The sequence below is a fragment of the Microtus oregoni genome, unplaced genomic scaffold, assembly GCF_018167655.1.
Source record: "Microtus oregoni isolate MIOR12 unplaced genomic scaffold, Mior012 000009F_ref0000495, whole genome shotgun sequence".
NCBI lineage: Eukaryota > Metazoa > Chordata > Mammalia > Rodentia > Cricetidae > Microtus > Microtus oregoni.
Window position 1 is genome coordinate 364,204 of NW_024543068.1, and position 18,129 is coordinate 382,332.

Here is an 18,129-nt window from a genome sequence, read left to right on the forward strand (position 1 = left end):
AGTTGATTGTGTGTGGTGAGCTGTTTATAATCCCAGATCACAAGGCGGCGGCGAGGATAGTGGGGGGCAAAGTCTAGTATGCTAGACTAGCTGGAACGGCAAGGTCCTGGTTTAGTGTGAGACTCTGCCTCCACATATACAGTACACTGTGATCAAGGAAGATACTTAACATCAACTGTGGGCCTCCATGTGTATGCAAGCACACACACAATGATACATGCGTGTCCATACACATATGAACGCATATGCATACCGCATATATGCCAGAAAAGGCGTTCTAAAATATTCAGATCATCTTTTTTATATAGGACAAACAACATTTACAATCACCCTGCAGGTGCATTTTTGCCTGCTCACCACTATATAGAAATTACATATAAGAACCAGTCAACTTCTTACCATCGTGATTGGTAAGTTTAACTGTTGAACTCTGTATGCTTGTATGTGTGTACACATGTGCACGTGTCCATGCTTGTGCAAGGCAAAGGTCTACCTTGAGTGTCATCCCGTCAGAGCCAGCTTCTTTTTCTCTGAGACAGGGTCTCTAGGCTGGCTCATCAATTAGTTTAGGCTGGCCAGCAAGTCCCCAGGAAAGTGCCGTCTCCATCTCTGCTGCCCCAGCACTGAGATTGTAGGCACATGCCACCATATGAGCTCTGGGGATGAAACTCAGGTCCTTGGGCTTATGAGGCAAGCACTTTACTGAGCCATCTCCCAGCCCTAGTTTAAAGTAGTTTAAATTTTAGTAACTCGTTAATCCAATGCACAGAAGAATGTCCCCAAACAAGCTCCCCCAGTTCATCTAGTGATTCAAAGAGATCTACCACAAAGAGTTTTACATTCTGCTCAGCACCACTTGTTTTGAATATATTAAGTCTTTCATTATTCATGAACATAATCTTACAAAATTTATAGAAGGAGACTCTGGCTCCCAATAAGATTTGGCATCATTTTCTTGTTCCTGGGATATATTTAAAGGTCATTTTGTGATGCTTTCTTTCTACTAATTTGCTAATTTCTTTTGATGAACTTCCTTCCCTGGAGAGGTTGTTACATGGAATTTAAGCTTTCAAATGTTCAACTCTATTTCTCACATCTGAATACATGTTTCCTAGTGTTTCTGTAATTCCAACATACGTCCTAGAGCAGTAGTTCCCAGTCATCATGAACACTAGCATCGCCTGTGGAGTTCTTAACAACAGCAGAGTCACCACCTCCCCTGGGGATTCTCATCTTGGAAGTGTAGCATAGACCCACACACCATTGCTACTAAGTTACACAGGTAATTAATAAAGAGAAGCCCTCTTTGTATTTCCATTTCTAGGTCAATGAGAATACGATTTGCAGATATAACTATATAAAGAGCAAAGACTTGGGTCGGCCGGCCTCCCTCTCCGTCCTTGATCTCAGGACTGAAATGGTGGCTGGCATGCTGTGTCACTCAGAATGACATTGGATGAAAGAGCAGATACCCCTCAGTAAATGAATTATTCTTCAAAAACCCAAGAGTATAAAGTCAGATGTGATGGCACACACCTGTAATCCGAGCACTTGGTGGTCAGAGGCAGGAGCGAGAGTCTGAGGTCAGTGTGGGCTACAAAGTGAGATCCTGTTTCAGAAAACAAAGGAGAAAAAAAAACCCTTCTAAAAACAGATTTGTGACAATTTAATAATTAGAGATTTACTCATTTGTGAAATGGATTGGATTTGGGTAGCATTACATATCATTCCACTAAAAGGCTCTATGAGCCGTATAGCAAGTGAAAACATTGGGTTCTGTTTACAGAAACGCATATGGTTTCTTGGTGCGCTAACCTTAGACTCCGCTGTTCCCTATGTGACCACACAACTTGACTTCTTCATCACAGGTGAGTCCCACATTCTCTGTATCTGGCCTAGGCTCTTAGATGTATACCTGTACCCTACTCCTTAGGGCATGCAATTGTATCTCCACACAGAGATACAAATTCCCAGAGTCACATCAAACACAAAACTCTTTGAGTCAATTATGCAGCTTCATTATAAACTGGTGAGTCAATCCCAGGTCTGTCAGTAAAGCTATCAATTACCCTCACAGCACCCTAGGTGGCAGCTCTGACTGGTGTCCCTTCCCTTGATGTCCTCAACATGAAGCCCATCATCAAGTTCAGTCATTTCTTTATACTGTCTCTTCAGTGCCCTTGTTTTTGAAGATAAGTCTTATTCAGCGATTGTTCCGGTCTCTTTCATGATTTCCAATTTCTCTACAGCTCTTTTGCCGCATTTCCAGGAAACCCTGCTCACTCGGTGGATGTTTGCCAGCATCCATCACTCCTGTCTTCCCTTGGCTCTCCTCAGTCTAGCAATCAACTCTCATTTGTTTGTTTTCACACAGGTCTTACTCCGTAGCTCCGACTACTCTTAACTCATGATTCTCCGGATGCGGCCTCTTGAGTGCTGTGACCGCAGGTGTACACCTCCACTCCCAGGGCCAGTTTATGTCAATTTTAGTTTCTACGTTAGAATGGACAGCTCACAGAAGCAGGTGTGGTATCATATTTTCATTAGCTTGCCCTATACACTGAATTGTGGCTGACACATAGGAAACATAACTGAGGAAAGTATTTTCCTGAACACTCAACATGTGAACATAGTGTTTTTCCTGGACTCATAAGAAATTGGGGAAATTGTTATCTGATATTATAGAATTGACTTCATTTGACTTAAACAACTTCGTGAGACTTCTCCTCATTTATATATCGGCTTATATAAATTGAGGCAAATTTGGAAAATCAGATGCATATAACCTCAAAATTCATTAGTGAGAAGCTAGCATGAAAAGTGACGCTAGCTAAAGCTATATAGGAGTAACGTGGGCTCCTTGTGTTATTATTTCTGCTTTTGTGTGTTTGAAATCTTCATGGGAGAGGAGGCAGAAGACAGCAGAAACGCATGCTAGTAAACTTCTAATACTCTGTGGTCTACAAAAACAATGGACCAGTGGTACTATTAGCATAAAGAAAACATTTTCAGTTATCTTGCCCTTTAACGACAGCTACATAATCTATGAACCAGGAATAAGTCTTATCATGTCTATATTTATACAAATGTCCTCACTAAAACTGAAACTTTCAGTTCCTCGCATTTTTAATGATTCCCCCTTTTTAAGGAAATAAATAGAATATTTCAAAATCTAAAGCTCGAAAGCCTGAAAAATTCCTAGGAAAGAAAATAACAGGAATTCATCACTTACCATCTTAATATCATTTTCATGGTGAAAAATATATTCAAATAAAGCCTGGAAAAGACAAAATGTCAAATATACTCAGTTTTATTTTAATAAAACACTTGTTATTGTTATACAAAAACTCAAAACTTAGTTGACTCAAAGTGCAGGATACTCTAAAGTGCTAGAAATTGGTAAGTAATAAAGGTGACTGCCATTTGTCATAATAATCCATTTTTAAATTCTGCAACTCACAATAAATTTTGTTTTTAATACTGAGAGGCCTAGTTAACTACTAATTAAGTATATATATATATATATATATATATATATATATATATATATATTTCATCCCTTTGAACATCCTTAAATCATACAAGAGTTGAACATTAATTTTCTGAGAACAGTCCAAGCTTAAAAACAAACACATCCAGACAACCTCAAGCTTCAGTCTGCAAAGGTGACTCTGCCTCTCTGCTTTCTTTGTTGCAAATTATTGTTGTTAACTAGGGGAAGGGACTTTCCTATAATAATTACATATGTACTTATTTCTGATCAATTGTACCTAATTCAAGACAAAGAGAATTTTTATATGTTACACTAACTAAATTCTCCATTTCTTCCAAAACCAAGTCATCATACTTCTATCATTACTGCATAACTTAGAAGCTTTGGAAGCACATACCTTTGCCAACTTAGGTTTCTGGGAATATTTTGTTAAATTCAGTCTAGATAAATTTATAAATGGTCCATCAGGACTTGTAAGCATGGAAGCCTGTGAGAGTAAAAGACAAGAAGAAGAAATTGAAAACTTTCTCTTGAAACATAAGAGTTTCTTCTGCATAAATATTATAGTAAATTATAGAAATTATAGAACAACAAGAATTACCTTCAGAATTTCTGTTTAATTCTCCACTGTAATACTAGTGGAACATAAAGTTACTTGAGTAATACAAGGTCCTGGGAGAGCTGACAGAACCTACCGTCCCTAGTCTGACGAACCTTCCAGATGAGCTAGTGATAGGTCGTGCTGTGTAGGCAGTTCTGGGTGTTCTTATGGCCTGCTCCATTGTACCGGGCCTTCCACTCTGTGTGCTAGGCCTAAGGAAACCCGTAATGGGTCTTCCAGCTTGAGTGATTGGCCTATGGAGATTGACAGCTGTTATAACACAAACAAGATCAATTAAGGAAAGTCTGGTCAGGATTTAGAGACAGAGGGATGAACTAAAATACAGACCTGATAGCTTGACTCGGTCCTCCTGCCTGGTTAGTTCCAGGGAGCTTCAAAGATGTGCCAGGGCCTACAAGATAGGATGGTTATCAACTTATCAATTACTTAAGAATTTTTAGATCCACTTAGCAACTTAATTTTCAGACTTATCCTGGCCTGGGAAGAAGAGGGTATGGCAGGAAATGCTTTGAGGAAAGGAGTTGGAGGCTCATCATCAGGGCGCGTGTACTGCTCTGGTCGGCGGCAAGAACCTGGTAGAGTGGGGCCTAAAACCGAGGCAGACTAAAGTCTCAAGCAATAGCCAGCTTTATTCAGAGCATCACACAGTGTACACTCTGAGGTTAAGACAAATCACATGAGCAAGATGTTCAACCACAAGGACAAGCCCCATGTGGCAAAAACATGTTTTTCACAGAGGGATATGAACAACGGCAGCTGAAGTAGACTTATTCCTATCCATTACATATGGGAGCAACATGAAAACAAGAACAATTCTGTGTTTTGAAGAAACTGGGGTCATAAGACTCTTGTTTTCTTGGAGTTTTCTCACAAGCACTCAGAATTCTAACATGACTCCATTCTCAAACTGTGTTCTGACAGCTGAGCCCCTGTCACTGATTTGTGCTATCATTCGGTCTGTAAGGTAGGCTTAGTACTAACCCAGTTAACAGAGGCTCAAGGAATTAAGCTAACAGGTCACTCTATTAGCAGAGTTTAAGTCAATGGCTCTGGACTCAAAGGTTAATTATTTTTCACACAAATGTCCACAAATAAAACATTGTGTCCAGAATTTACATGTGCTAGCAAGTCAATGAGGAAAATAAGATCTTAACAACCAATAAATTACCAACAAACCAACATATATTATGATGTCCCTCCAATACCATTTATTTATATTATGACCCTGACTTGGACTCCAAGGCAATCCCATTATATATGTGTTTATATAAAATTCAGAATACACACATGTTCCTCTTCTATACCATATCTTTCCTTTAACTCAACTCAGTAAGTACTTACGTGGGACTTGGGCAATGGCATTTTCATCCAGAATCATCTCTGCAATCCCTTCATGATCCACATCAATTTCATCTATGTACACCATTTCAGTCAGCGCTCGTGCTTTCAAAATCCAAGCTGCCTAAAAAGCATTGAAAAAAACATTCGGTAAAATAACACAGTGCTTGAACTGGCCTTTTGGATACCTTGGTCAGCCTAGATATAATGAAGAGGACCTTGGTTCTACCTCAAAGTGATGTGCTAGACTTCGTTGACTCTCTGAGGAGTGGGTAGGAGGAAGGTGGGGGGAGCGGGAAGAAGAAAGGGAGTGGGAACTGGGATTGACTGATATGTAAAATGAGAAGCTTGTTTTAAAATAAATTCAAAATTTTAGATAAAAAGTTAGAAATCTCACACAGCTTTGGTAAGAAGCTAGGTGTGTTTTGTTAATGTACTCTGCACTCTACTTCAGGACAATAACATCCAGGAAGTCCTTCTCAGTTTCCAACCCCCAGGCATCCTCTTGTCTTTCTTACAGTTTTCCCTTTAGGTTTCTGGTCTTCTACACATACCATATTTGACAAGTAGTATGATTATCTGAGCATGTGTTAGTCCCTGTTCCCCAGAATACAAGCATTTCAACCTTGTCTACTCTTGCATTTTCTAGACTTTTAGGTTTTTATACATAATTGGGTATTCAGGAAATGTTGCTTGATTCGAGCTAAGATCAATTTCTCTGGATTCCAAATCACTGCTTTGTGATCTAGTAGGGAGAACTGGCTGACGAGAACGGAGGATGGAAAAGTAATTAAAGCTCTAGGCTGAAAGCATCATCAGCTTAGTCGGAGCCTGAGAAGGGCATCATGAAGATGTACATACTTAACTTTCTTGCCAAACACATGAAATTGCTTTACTCAAAAACTTGACCTTTCTGCCTTTGTTTTTTCCAGAATAAAAGCCAAGGACGATGATGCTCAGTGTCCTTTGCACAATCTGAGAGGAACGCGAGTCTGGAAGTGGTGGCATAGGCCTGATTCTACAGTCTACAGGAAAAATAGCAGAAATCTGGGGAGGGACTGGAGCTCACTATACCAGGAGTCTGGCTGTGAGGGAAACAATGAGACTGCAGGACGTCTGCAAAGTCCCCACATGTACAGAACTTTGCCCACTTGGTCTTTTTATTAAAGCCCTCTTAGATTATACACCCACTATCAGGCTGAGTGGGAAACAAGCTCACAACATGGATCCTACCATTCCTGAACACACCATCATCCAGTGGATTAAACAGCAAAACACACAGCAGTATGTGATTAGGTGACAAGTGTGTGGTAGAAGAAAATGGGTTTTATAGAAAATGGTTGAAAGAAAGAAAGAACAGCCGAGATTGTAGTGTACGCTTGTAAACCCAGCACTCAGAAGTTCCTCCTTGACTGCACAGCAAGTTCAAGGTCAAACTGTAATACATAAGTCTGTCTCAAAATAATGATGATTACAATAACAGTGATGAAGGCTTCGGCTCTGAGGTCAGGCAAACCTGCTCACAGCATGTTTAGAAACACCCAGTAGCTGTGATTGTTGAAATGCTGGTGAAACCGTCTGGACTGAGAGACCAGCCAGAGAGCATGTGTGTCACGGTAAGGTTAGGGGTTTTTATTCTGATAATGAGGAGCCAATGAAGCTTCTGGACCATGACTTGGAGTCTAACTTAAATCCTTCTCAACCAATCTGCCCTCCTCTCTCACCTAACCCCCAACCTCTTTCTCTGACAGGGTCTCACAATATAAGCGGGATGTCCTTGAACTCTAGACCCCCTGGTTTAGCCTGAGTGCTGGAATTATAGGCATGTACCACCATACTCATATTACATCAAGTTTTTAAAAGTCAAATTTTTATATTTTTAGGCATCATTTACATAATCAGTTATTAAACATCCATGAACATATTTTAACTAGCTTTGAGTTGTTAGCACTGTTTCATAGTCCAATCTGTTATGCTTGATATCTAGTTCCCGATTAACCTCTTAAATGTTAAGATAATGTAAATTTTCTTTGCTGAGATAATCAAAGCAAGGGAAGTGAATCCATGATTCTCCCTGCCCTGAGTAAATAGATAACTACATCAAAAGTCCAGCAGGAACATCTATTTTTCACTCTCTATGCTTTTTAATACTTAAGTCTTAAGAAATGGAAGCAATGATATGAAAATTTGATATTAAAAATCTGAAGAGACTGGAGACTGCTCAGTGGGTAAAATGCATGCTGTGCAAGCATGAGAGAGGCCTGGTGTTCAGGTCCTCAGCATGCATGTAATGCATATCTGCAATCTCTGCACTGGACGGTGGAGCTAAGAGGCAGGAAAAACTACAAGTTCTTAGGAAGCTAACCTGTTATAAGCAGTGGCAAACAAGAGACCCTGTCTTAAACAAATGGTCCTCTGATATCCACACATGTGCTGTGGCATTCACATGCTCACACATACACATATACACACATCACACACACATAGATATCTCATACATACACACATACACATCATGCATTCATTTACATATATACACATATCATACACATACATACACACACACACAAAAAGATCTTTTAGAGATCTGAAATAAAACATACATTGCTGCTTAGTTTTTGTGAACTTGATACAAACTAAGATGAGGGAACATCAGTTGAAAACTTGTCCCATCAAACTGGCCTGCAGGCAAGTCAGCGAGGCATTTTCTTGTGTGATGATTGATGTGGGAAGGTTCAAAGCACCGTGGGTGGTGCCACCCTTGGGCAGTGGTCCTGGGCTGTATAAGAAAGCAGGCTGAGCAGGCCTTTGAGAGAAAGTTGGAAAGCAGCACTCCCCCAAGGCCTCTGCATCTGTTCCCACCTTGGCTTCCCCCTCAAAGACAGACTGGGAAGTGCCATAGTAAATCTTTCTCCCCAAGTTGCTTTTGTCTTTGGTATTTATCACAGCAATAAGACTCTAACTAGGAAGTTGGAACCAGGAACATGGGGTGCTGCGGTGATGGATCTGACCAAGTGGATTTTATGCCTTGGATAGTCTTCTGGGTAGGATTGTGAAAGCTTTGGGAACTCTGGGTCAGAAAAACCGCTGAGTTCTCAGCACTCAATGGGCTATTCTGCAGGAGGCTGGAAGATAATGCTGACGGAAACACAGGTAATGAAGGCCTGGCTCATGAAATTTTAGAGAGAAGTTTGAGAGTCAGTTCAAATATTCTATTGGGCTGTTTGTGTGATGCATTTGGATTTTTAAAAAATCTAGGGAACTGAAAAATTAGTTTTATTGGGATTATCTGGGACTGAAAAATCAGTTGCGATTAATAAGAGAAGAGCATCCCTGAGGTGAACTCTTCTGGGAAATACTTCCTCAGGGTCAGACACAGAAGCTGTGGTCCACGGAGGGCAAGGGTTGCAGCTCAAGCTGGCAGCCATGCTTGGCAATGTGTAGGAGTCTCACACATGGTACACGCTTTAAAAGCATAAGGGAGTCATGGAGAGCATCTGAGGGCCGCTACTGTGTGGCAGGGTTGGAGGCCCCTGAACAAAGTCAGTGGGGCCACTGGTGAAGGCGCAGCCCCAGCTGCAGTGGAAACCCCGGCATGTTGGACATGTCAAGATCACGGACGAGAGTCAGCCTGTGCCCAAGACATCGGAGCCCAGATCATGAGTGAATCCTAGGCGGTGGACAATAAGTCATTTACTTACACTGTGTGAGTTTGGTTCCACTTTAATCTTACTGTTACTGTGTCCTGATTCCTCCCTCTTAGAATAAAAAGTAGTTTAAGATGAAATAAACCCTTTCCTCCCCACATTGCATTTGGTCATAGTGGTTACCACAGCAACAGAAACCAAACTAGAACACATACTTAAACCATTATTTGATTTAAAATTTCATCAGTGTTTCAGAAAAATTAATCTTCCTGATTGTTCTTCTGTCCTAACAAAAAATGACCTTGAAAATCACATGTTACTGCTGGATTACACATCAGAGTACTTAGGAAAAAAAAAAAACACTACTCCTGGCAATGTGAGCAATTCTTGGGATTTTAATGAAAACAGCAGATGGGGCTTTGGCTCAAAAAAATTATTTTTTGGAAATAAGCCAAATATGTTTTACAGTTCTAAAGTCCTCTGCAAATTAAAATAAAAGAAACATGATCAAATATACACAGGAATCTCTAATTTTCCCTTAAATATGAAAAAACTACAAGTTTGTTTTATGTGTTATGTTCAACTGAATAATTGCAGTCATCCAGCTTAAAAACCAACCAGGTACTTATGCAAGTGACTATATTTATATTACAAGGTCTATAGAATCAATAATGCTAAAAAGATGCTTAGGACATTTTATAAAGAAGAACAGTTTTTCCCAACCTAAATGAGTAATCACCATGCTAATTTACTTGCCTGAACATCTCTTTTGCAGTTCCTATCAATTCTTTGATAATTCTACGCAATGCATTATCAATTCTTTGATCATCCCACACACTGCATTATCAATTCTTTGATCATCCCACACAATGCATTTTGATCGTATTCACTTTCTTGACCAACTCATCCCAGGCCCCACAACCTTCCCAACTTGATGGCCTCTTCTTTTTTTCTTTTCCTTTCTTAAAACCCATCAACGCTTTTCTGTGCTGGATGGGGGCCCTCCACTGAGCACAGTCAACCTGGCAGGGGTCACCCAAGTTACTCACTCCTGAGATGTCTAAAGCATACCCTTGAGGCACAGACCTGCCAGCTTAAGGTTAATCTAATTTCATTTATGAAATAAAAACTCAATTAGCTGAGAAAATACGCTTTAATTATTCTGTTCCTTTTGATAAGTAATTCAAGGCCAACAGGTTAAGGCATGTGAGAAATAATTTCTGATTATTAGGACAAATCAACCAAGAAAATCATCTTTCTGATATGATTTGAACATCATAAAAAAAACTGGTAGAGAGTCAGGCAGTGATGGCACACACCTTTAATCCCAGCACTTGGAATGCAGAGGCAGGCAGATCTCTGAATTCACGGCCTGTCTGGTCTACAAAGCAAGTTCCAGGATAGACAGAGCTGTTATACAGAGAAACCCTGTCTCAAAACAAAAACTAAAACTAAAATAAAAGGAAAAAACCTGGTAGAGATATTTGACAGTCTGCCTGTAAAATGAAATTCTAGGCACAATATATTAAGTTGTCCCTGTGAGGCTTTTAGGGTTTGGTGATGGAATCTCCAAGGCTCATGTATAGATGACAGTCTCCAGTTGGTGGCACTATTGAGAGATGACAAGACTTCTCTGCTGATACCCTCATAGCAGGACTATTAGGGGTGGGGCACAGGTCTAGCTGGAAGAAATGGGAGGCCTGGGGCCTGCCTTTGTAGGGCATATCCTGTCCCCAATTCCTTTCACTCTCTCTGAACCCTGCCACCATGCCCTTCTGTCTCACCACAGGCTCCAAACCAACAGCCACCAACCACCGAGGCCCCTCTAATAATCAGGAGGCAAATCAAACCTTCCTCTTTTAAGTTGTTTTTGGTAGGTTTTTTTTTCTTTTTGTCTCAGTGGCAAAGAGCAAGCATAAGTCTCATTTCTTTTCAAGTTGTAAACAACATGAAAATATGAATGAGGTCAGCCTTGCTCCTTTTTACATCATTACCTGGTGATAATTGAATCTATAGAAACTGTTACTACATATAAGGCTTCTTGAAACTTCTTGCTAGTCTGAAACGTTTAAATACCACAGGCAGCTTTCAGCCATGTTTACACGCAAATTCCTAATGCCTCAGTTTAATTTTAATAAAAATCTTCCAGATGACTAAGAGCAAAACTATACTCATTTATTTGGAAACACATTACATTTCTGATTAGATCTGTCTTGAAATAACTAGATGTATAGTTTATAAAATATAATCTTCAGCCTATACAGAGCTCAGAATCGCATTTGGGCCATTTTCCAGTGTTGGTCTAATACAGAGGTCTCCATTAGAATACCTCTCGACTTGTTTTCCACTCTGAAAAACTGGATCACTAGCAGAAGTACCTTGAGTGAAGTTCAAATCACTCTCTTAGATGATGCTGCTAGCGCTGTATCTCAGCACGAGCAAGCATGGAGTAACATTTAAGCTCTTCGATTTACTACTCTCTGTATCTCTTCTCCTCTTCTCAGAGTCAATAGAAAGCCTTCTGGATGAAAAGTTTCACTGGTCAAGTACTATCCTCCATAGCTAGATCCAAACGAAACCTCTTCTCTTCCAGAGCCTTCTGACTCTTGTTTCTTACCCCGTTAGCAGTTCTCTAGACGTCATCTCTAACCAGCAGCCATGGCAATCTGGCCACTGACCCTTCCTCCCTCTCTCCCTCTCCCTTTCTTCCTTCTTCACTGGGACAGCTTTGTCCTCCCTGTTAGAGCTACCAGGTCAGTTAGAAGCAAGCAGAGTGGGACTACTGGATTCAAAATCTCTGCTGCCCATCACAGTTCTGCAGATACTTGTGCCTCTGCCCACAGCCTGGCTCCCTCCTAAGTCTGATTCCTTTTACCACCATGGGGTTTTTGGTGTTTTTTTTTTTCCATCATTCTACTCGATCTTGGCAACTGCTACAAGCCCACGTCTTAATAAGCAGGTCACATTGGTTCTACAAGGCTATTAAATAAAAGCTTTAGAAAAATGAAAGTTTATTTATGCACTAAAGAACAGAACAGCTGGTAGACGCAGCTAAGTTTCTAATACTATGAGCAGATACACAGAGCATTTTCTAATTTTCAGTAGCAAATAAGCAATAGCAACTAAGCTACTCTTTAATGTTTGCAGCTAAACCTTTACCTGAGACACTGGCAAATCGGGAGCTGGTTCCTGGAAAGCATGAAAGGTTGTAAACATTTTAAGACATGCAATTTCTGAAATCAAAAGATCTTAGTGAATACGTATTCAATGACAGTTTAAATACTGCATGTGTGCATGTGTAGTGTATGCATGTGTATGTACAAGGTGGGTTCCTTGGCCCTGAGTCTATGCATTCAGAGGAGAGAGGCTAACTTTGGGGATCTTCCTGATTTCCTCTCCATCCACTTTTTCTGAGACAAGGTCTCTCACTCAACTTAGAGCTCGTGAGTCAGCTAGAGTGGCTGACCAACAAGCCTTGAGATCCACCTATCTCTGCTCCCCACCCCAGTGCTGGGCTCACCTCCACACACTGCAAGTCTTTCTGCACACGGTGACTATCTGAACACAGGTCCTCATGCTCACAGAGCATGTTCTTTACTCATGTCCCAGACTGGAAATAGAAATCGCAATCTTTTTCCAGAAGTACTCTCAAAAACAGCATACACAGAAAATTCTTGTTTTTTTTTATCAGAAAGTTCTGCTTATCCAGAGTAAAGAGAAATGTAGCTCAACTACTTGTTTAAAGAAGTCAATAAAAGGCCCATGATACAGCCCAGTGGGTAAAGGCATTTGCCACCGAACCTGAGGACCTAAGTTTGATTTAAATCCAGAACCCACATGATGGAAGAACAGAACTGACTCCCAAAAGTTGTTCTCTTAGCCGGGCGGTGGTGGCGCACGCCTTTAATCCCAGCACTCGGGAGGCAGAGGCAGGCGGATCTCTGTGAGTTCGAGACCAGCCTGGTCTACAAGAGCTAGTTCCAGGACAGGCTCCAAAACCACAGAGAAACCCTGTCTCGAAAAACCAAAAAAAAAAAAAAAAAAAAAAAAAAAAAGTTGTTCTCTTGCTACCACCTAAACTACTCCTTCACACACACACACACACACACACACACACACACACACACTTTAAAAAGCCAACACAAAAGGAAAGTAGAAGTAATAATTTAAAAACAATTATTTCAATAAACTTTATTCATGAAAAATGACTCAATAACTATGAAAATAAGATTAATTTTAAACTATACGAAGGAACTATTTTCTTGCCTCCAAAAGCAAGACATTTAGACTTTAATCACTCATGAGGCAGAAGGAAAATCCAGATAATATAAACCTTTGATTCCACATAACCACGATAAGATTAGTGGCTGATAGTAAGAAATTAATTCTAACTACAATGTTCTTGTAGAAATGTTTATAAAGACTACATAGTATATATTATATTAGTGCTGGGTGTTGATAAATGTGGCACCTAAATCTTTTCTTTCCAACTTAAATAGGAAACCATTCGTCAATCAGATCTTACAACAGACATCTACATTTCCATGTCTAGGCAGCAGCAGCCAAACACGTCATCTATGCCATGCTTTAGTGGAGAAAATGTTAAGAAACAGAAAGATCCTTGCTCTCTCTAATGCTACGATCTGAAAGGAACACTGTGGATATATTACATACATTATCTGCACAAGCAAAGGCCAAGCTGTGGATAGATATATGAATTCTTTAGCAGGGTTCATGACAGGGACACGAGAGGAAAAGGCTGAGCCAGGCTGGACAATGACCACCCCAAAGGACCAAATTTAGAGAGGATCTTACAATGTACTAATAAACCAAACACAAAACAGCAGCTGGAGAGCATAGAGCAACTACAAGTTGGATCTAAAAGCAGCACGAATTTCCTAAGCATGGCTCATACTTCAGCAGTGTGAGACAGAGGGGAGGAGATGGCAGATCCCGGAAACACACCTTTCTATTCTTTCTTGTGTATGTGTGGCAATCTCATTCGGATGTCATAACAACAGTCTACACAAATCAAGAATACGAATCAAGAATTATCATCCGGAGATAACAAAACAGAGAATGAAAACAGATTTAAAGACAGTAATCCGTTCAAGGTCATAGTGCTGACTAATTTAGATGGGTACCTTGACTGAACTAAGAAATACCTAGGGCATTAAGGAAGCACACCTTTGGGTGAATCTGTGAGAATGTCTCTAGGAAGATTTAGCCTAGGAGAGAGGACACATACTAATGTAGGCAGCACCATCATGGGATGGTACCACTGCCTTAAGGACCAGCGTCCAGCAGCTCAGGGTTTGAGGGAGAGTAACGGAGTCAGCAAATTCATCACTCAGCTTGAATTTTCTATCTGAGGGAGTAAAAATTCTGGGGGAGCTGGTGCTGCGATGGGGGGAAAAACTTAACTCTCTGGGGCTGGCGAAAAGGGAAACACACACACACACACACACACACACACACACACACACACACACCTCCAACATGGCAGGACCTCACCCAGGGTGCTGATGAATGGCAAGCTTTCAGCAGGTCAGAGAAAGTGAAGAGGAGATGCAGAGCAGGAAAACCACTGGACAAACAGACAAACGGGGACTTTTCTAAGGGCCAAAGCTTAGTTCTTTGTTTTAGTCTTCTTTCTGTTGCTTGTTCCACTCTATTCTTCTGGTGTTTTCCTTCTGTCTCTCTTGATGTCTTCCTCCTAACTTTCCTTCTACAGCTTTCCTGGGGTTTTCCTTCTCTCGTCTCTTTATTTTTTCCCTCCTTATAGCATATATACCCCAGCAAAATCTTTTAAACAGTATAAAAATTACAATGTGAATTTCAAGTGAATTTCAAATGAATACAAGTAAAACACAGCATTCTTCCATATCCCTTACATGATTAAACTTTTACATACTACAGATGAAAAACAAATTGTCCCAAGAACCCACATATATTCGTGTCCAAGCAACTTGTTATAGATTAACTGAGTGTAAGCAAGCAAGGTATTTTTCTCAGCCAGTTCTTTTACTGGCAGGCTGCATTTTATGGTTACAAAGAAAGAATAAATTATTTTATTAGTTATCTCAAAAGGTAATCTTTTTTTTTCAAGACAAGGTTTTTCTGTAGCTTTGGAGCCTGTCCTGGAACTAGCTCTTGTAGACCAGGCTGGCCTCAAACTCACAGAAATCCACCTGTCTCTGTATCCCGAGTGCTGGATTAAAGGTGTGCGCCACCACCACCTGGCTCAAAAGGTAATCTTATAAAAAAAAAAAAAGCTTTCATTAGATTCTTTTTAAAGATATATATATATATATATGTATATATATATATATGTATATATATATATATATATATATATACATATATATATATCAAGTCAGCTCTATTTGAAATCCCCAGGGTGGATATCTCTCATCGGCTACTCATCGGCAGTTTTTATACCAGGAAGCTGAGGGCAGAAATGGGCACTAGGAATTAATCATCATCCCATCCTAGCAGGAAAGATACGTCAGCCAGCTTTAGTCAGGCTGCCATCGCTCTTGTTTCTTGACCTCAATGAGTCCTCACTCAACTACTAAAAAGTGTGCCTTCAAATTGCTTTCCAAGATTTTTTTTTACCTCAAAGTCATTAACAAAAACATCTTAGCCTAACCTTAAGTCATTGTTTAAGGCTTTGTTTTAGCTATGAAACACATCTCTCAACATTAAGATTAAAAGAACTTGAGCTAAGAGCTTCTGGGACTCAATTGCTTCTCTTAATCGTTGACCCAAACCATAATCTATATGGCTCCTCAAGAGAAACTAGCTGTGCCGGGCGGTGGTGGCGCACGCCTTTAATCCCAGCACTCGGGAGGCAGAGGCAGGAGGATCTCTGTGAGTTCGAGACCAGCCTGGTCTACAAGAGCTAGTTCCAGGACAGGCTTCAAAACCACAGAGAAACCCTGTCTCGAAAAAAAAAAAAAAAAAAAAGAGAAACTAGCTGTGTGATTTTCCTTGTTCCTATTTTCTATCCTCTGCAGCCACTGTTTTATCAAGGGTGAGGATAACACTTTAAACAATACAACTTAGGAGGAAAGCATCTTTGTAATCCACAGGTAAAAATGTCCATAGCGCGGGATATTTCCATGAGATAATCGCACTACATCAAGGTTCATTCACAACAAGCCAGATACCAGAGAAAAATGGCAGCGGCAAACATGTAAAGGCACCGCAGTAGCAGGAGACATTCTGGGGCTAAAGCCTTGCCTATCCTGAGATTCACCCATCAGTGCTTTGCTTCCTAGTAGGCCTATCCCCTGAAGTCAACTGCCACCTGCTACTCCTCTGACATGGCCACCAGCAGGATGGGGTCCAAGGCTGATTGCAAGGGGAAAGGGAGAAAGGCAGCTGAGCACTGGCTGTCCTTTCTCCACTCCCTCTTTAGCGCCACAGCCCATGCATAACCCCTGCCTTCTCTGCTACAGTGCACTGCGCTCCTCTGCACCATCCACCGAAACAGACTCCTCCCTTCCTTAAGCTGCTCTGGTTAATGTTTGGCTACAGCAAAGAGAGGAGTAACTAACACAGTTCTACAAATGTGTGTGAACCAAGAGCACATTTTGTCAGCTTATTGGAAATTTAAATTTTCTTAAAAGCCAGAAATAATAAGGCATGCCAAAGTAAAAAGTAAAGTTTAGATGCGAGGCTGGATTACATTTCAGTGGTATAAGGTATGTTCGTATGCAACCCTGGATCCATAATCTCTAGTACCTCAAAAAGTGAAAAACCAAATTAAGTTTAGAATATCTGTAAGACAGGACCAATATAGAATTAAATGGGTATGGTGGTTTGAAAAGAAAACACCCTCCAAAGGGAGTAGCACTATTAGGAGATGTGGCATTACTGGAGTAGGTGTGGACTTGTTGGAGGAAGTGTGTCACTGTGGAAGGGGGCTTTAAGGTCTCGTATATGCTAAAGATAACACTCAGTGTCCCAGTTTGCTTCCTGTTGACTGCCGATCAAGATGTAGGACTCTCGAGCTCCAGCACCAAGTCTGCCTTCATGCCAACAGGATGACAATGGACTGAACCTCCGAACTGTAAGCCGCCCAGTTAAACGCTTTCCTTTAAAAGAGTTGCTGAGGTAATGGAGTCTCCACAGCAGCTGAAATCCTCACTGAGACAGTGGGAAAGATCGACAACAAAGATCAAAGGCGATTGCAGACAATGTTTGAAAAGGAAGAGCAAACAACTAAAGGAACAGAAATCTCTAACAAAGCTTTTGCCTGGTGTTCCTTATTCTACCAACAGGAGTTAGATTCCTCCAGTGGCCCAAACAGAAGCCACCAACTCAGCTTCACTGGGTTCTGTTTATTGATGAAGGACTTTGTGATCCCTCTATCCTGTTTTTCCATCTATCCCTTGAGGACATATGTGTAACTGTGCAGGAGAGGAGCAGGTAGGAAAACAAGATGTCAGAGAAGAAAATGAGAGGCCCAGAGGGTGGGGAGGACAGAGTAGGGGGCTGGTTATGTGGGTGAAAATGTGGATGGAAAACAGAGGCAAGGCCTAAAAGGGTGTGAGACAGAGAACATGTTCATTCCGCAGCCTGTTCCTGGCAGTTCTGGCACCCACCAAGATGCTGCAAACACTCTACAGGGGAATATGCAAAATTAAATAAACTACAACATAATGTGCTAGGTGCTGTGGTTATGTCGATTTTTTTTTTTTTTTTGATTTTTCGAGACAGGGTTTCTCCGTAGCTTTTGGTTCCTGTCCTGGAACTAGCTCTTGTAGACCAGGCTGGCCTCGAACTCACAGAGATCCGCCTGCCTCTGCCTCCCGAGTGCTGGGATTAAAGGCGTGCGACACCACCGCCCGGCGGTGCTGTGGTTATGGAGTGAACACATTTCAGAGAACTCAGGTGGAGGGGAAAGAGGTAGGGCAGAAAACATAGGAAATGAGAAGGAAGTCCGAGGAGGGGGAGATTTGTCTGGATCTCTTAAACAACAAGGGTTCACATAACTCCTTGGCATATAGGTATAGTACCAT

At 41.0% G+C, this 18,129-nt stretch overlaps 1 protein-coding gene across 2 annotated transcripts in view; it reads right to left on the reverse strand.

Annotated features, from left to right (window-relative positions):
- LOC121452321 (tetratricopeptide repeat protein 8) overlaps positions 1–18,129 on the reverse strand; it is a 53,340-nt gene that overhangs the window by 27,192 nt on the left and 8,019 nt on the right. Inside the window, exons 2-6 of one of the 2 annotated variants that reach the window (XM_041658395.1) lie at positions 5,457–5,577; positions 4,443–4,506; positions 4,189–4,348; positions 3,891–3,980; positions 3,233–3,277 (exon numbers count right to left, since the gene is read on the reverse strand). In XM_041658395.1, the coding sequence (XP_041514329.1) occupies positions 3,233–3,277; positions 3,891–3,980; positions 4,189–4,348; positions 4,443–4,506; positions 5,457–5,577 (480 nt within the window). Of the gene's footprint in view, positions 1–3,232; positions 3,278–3,890; positions 3,981–4,188; positions 4,365–4,442; positions 4,507–5,456; positions 5,578–18,129 lie in introns of those variants that run through there. The other variant, XM_041658396.1, reaches the window with a different exon arrangement.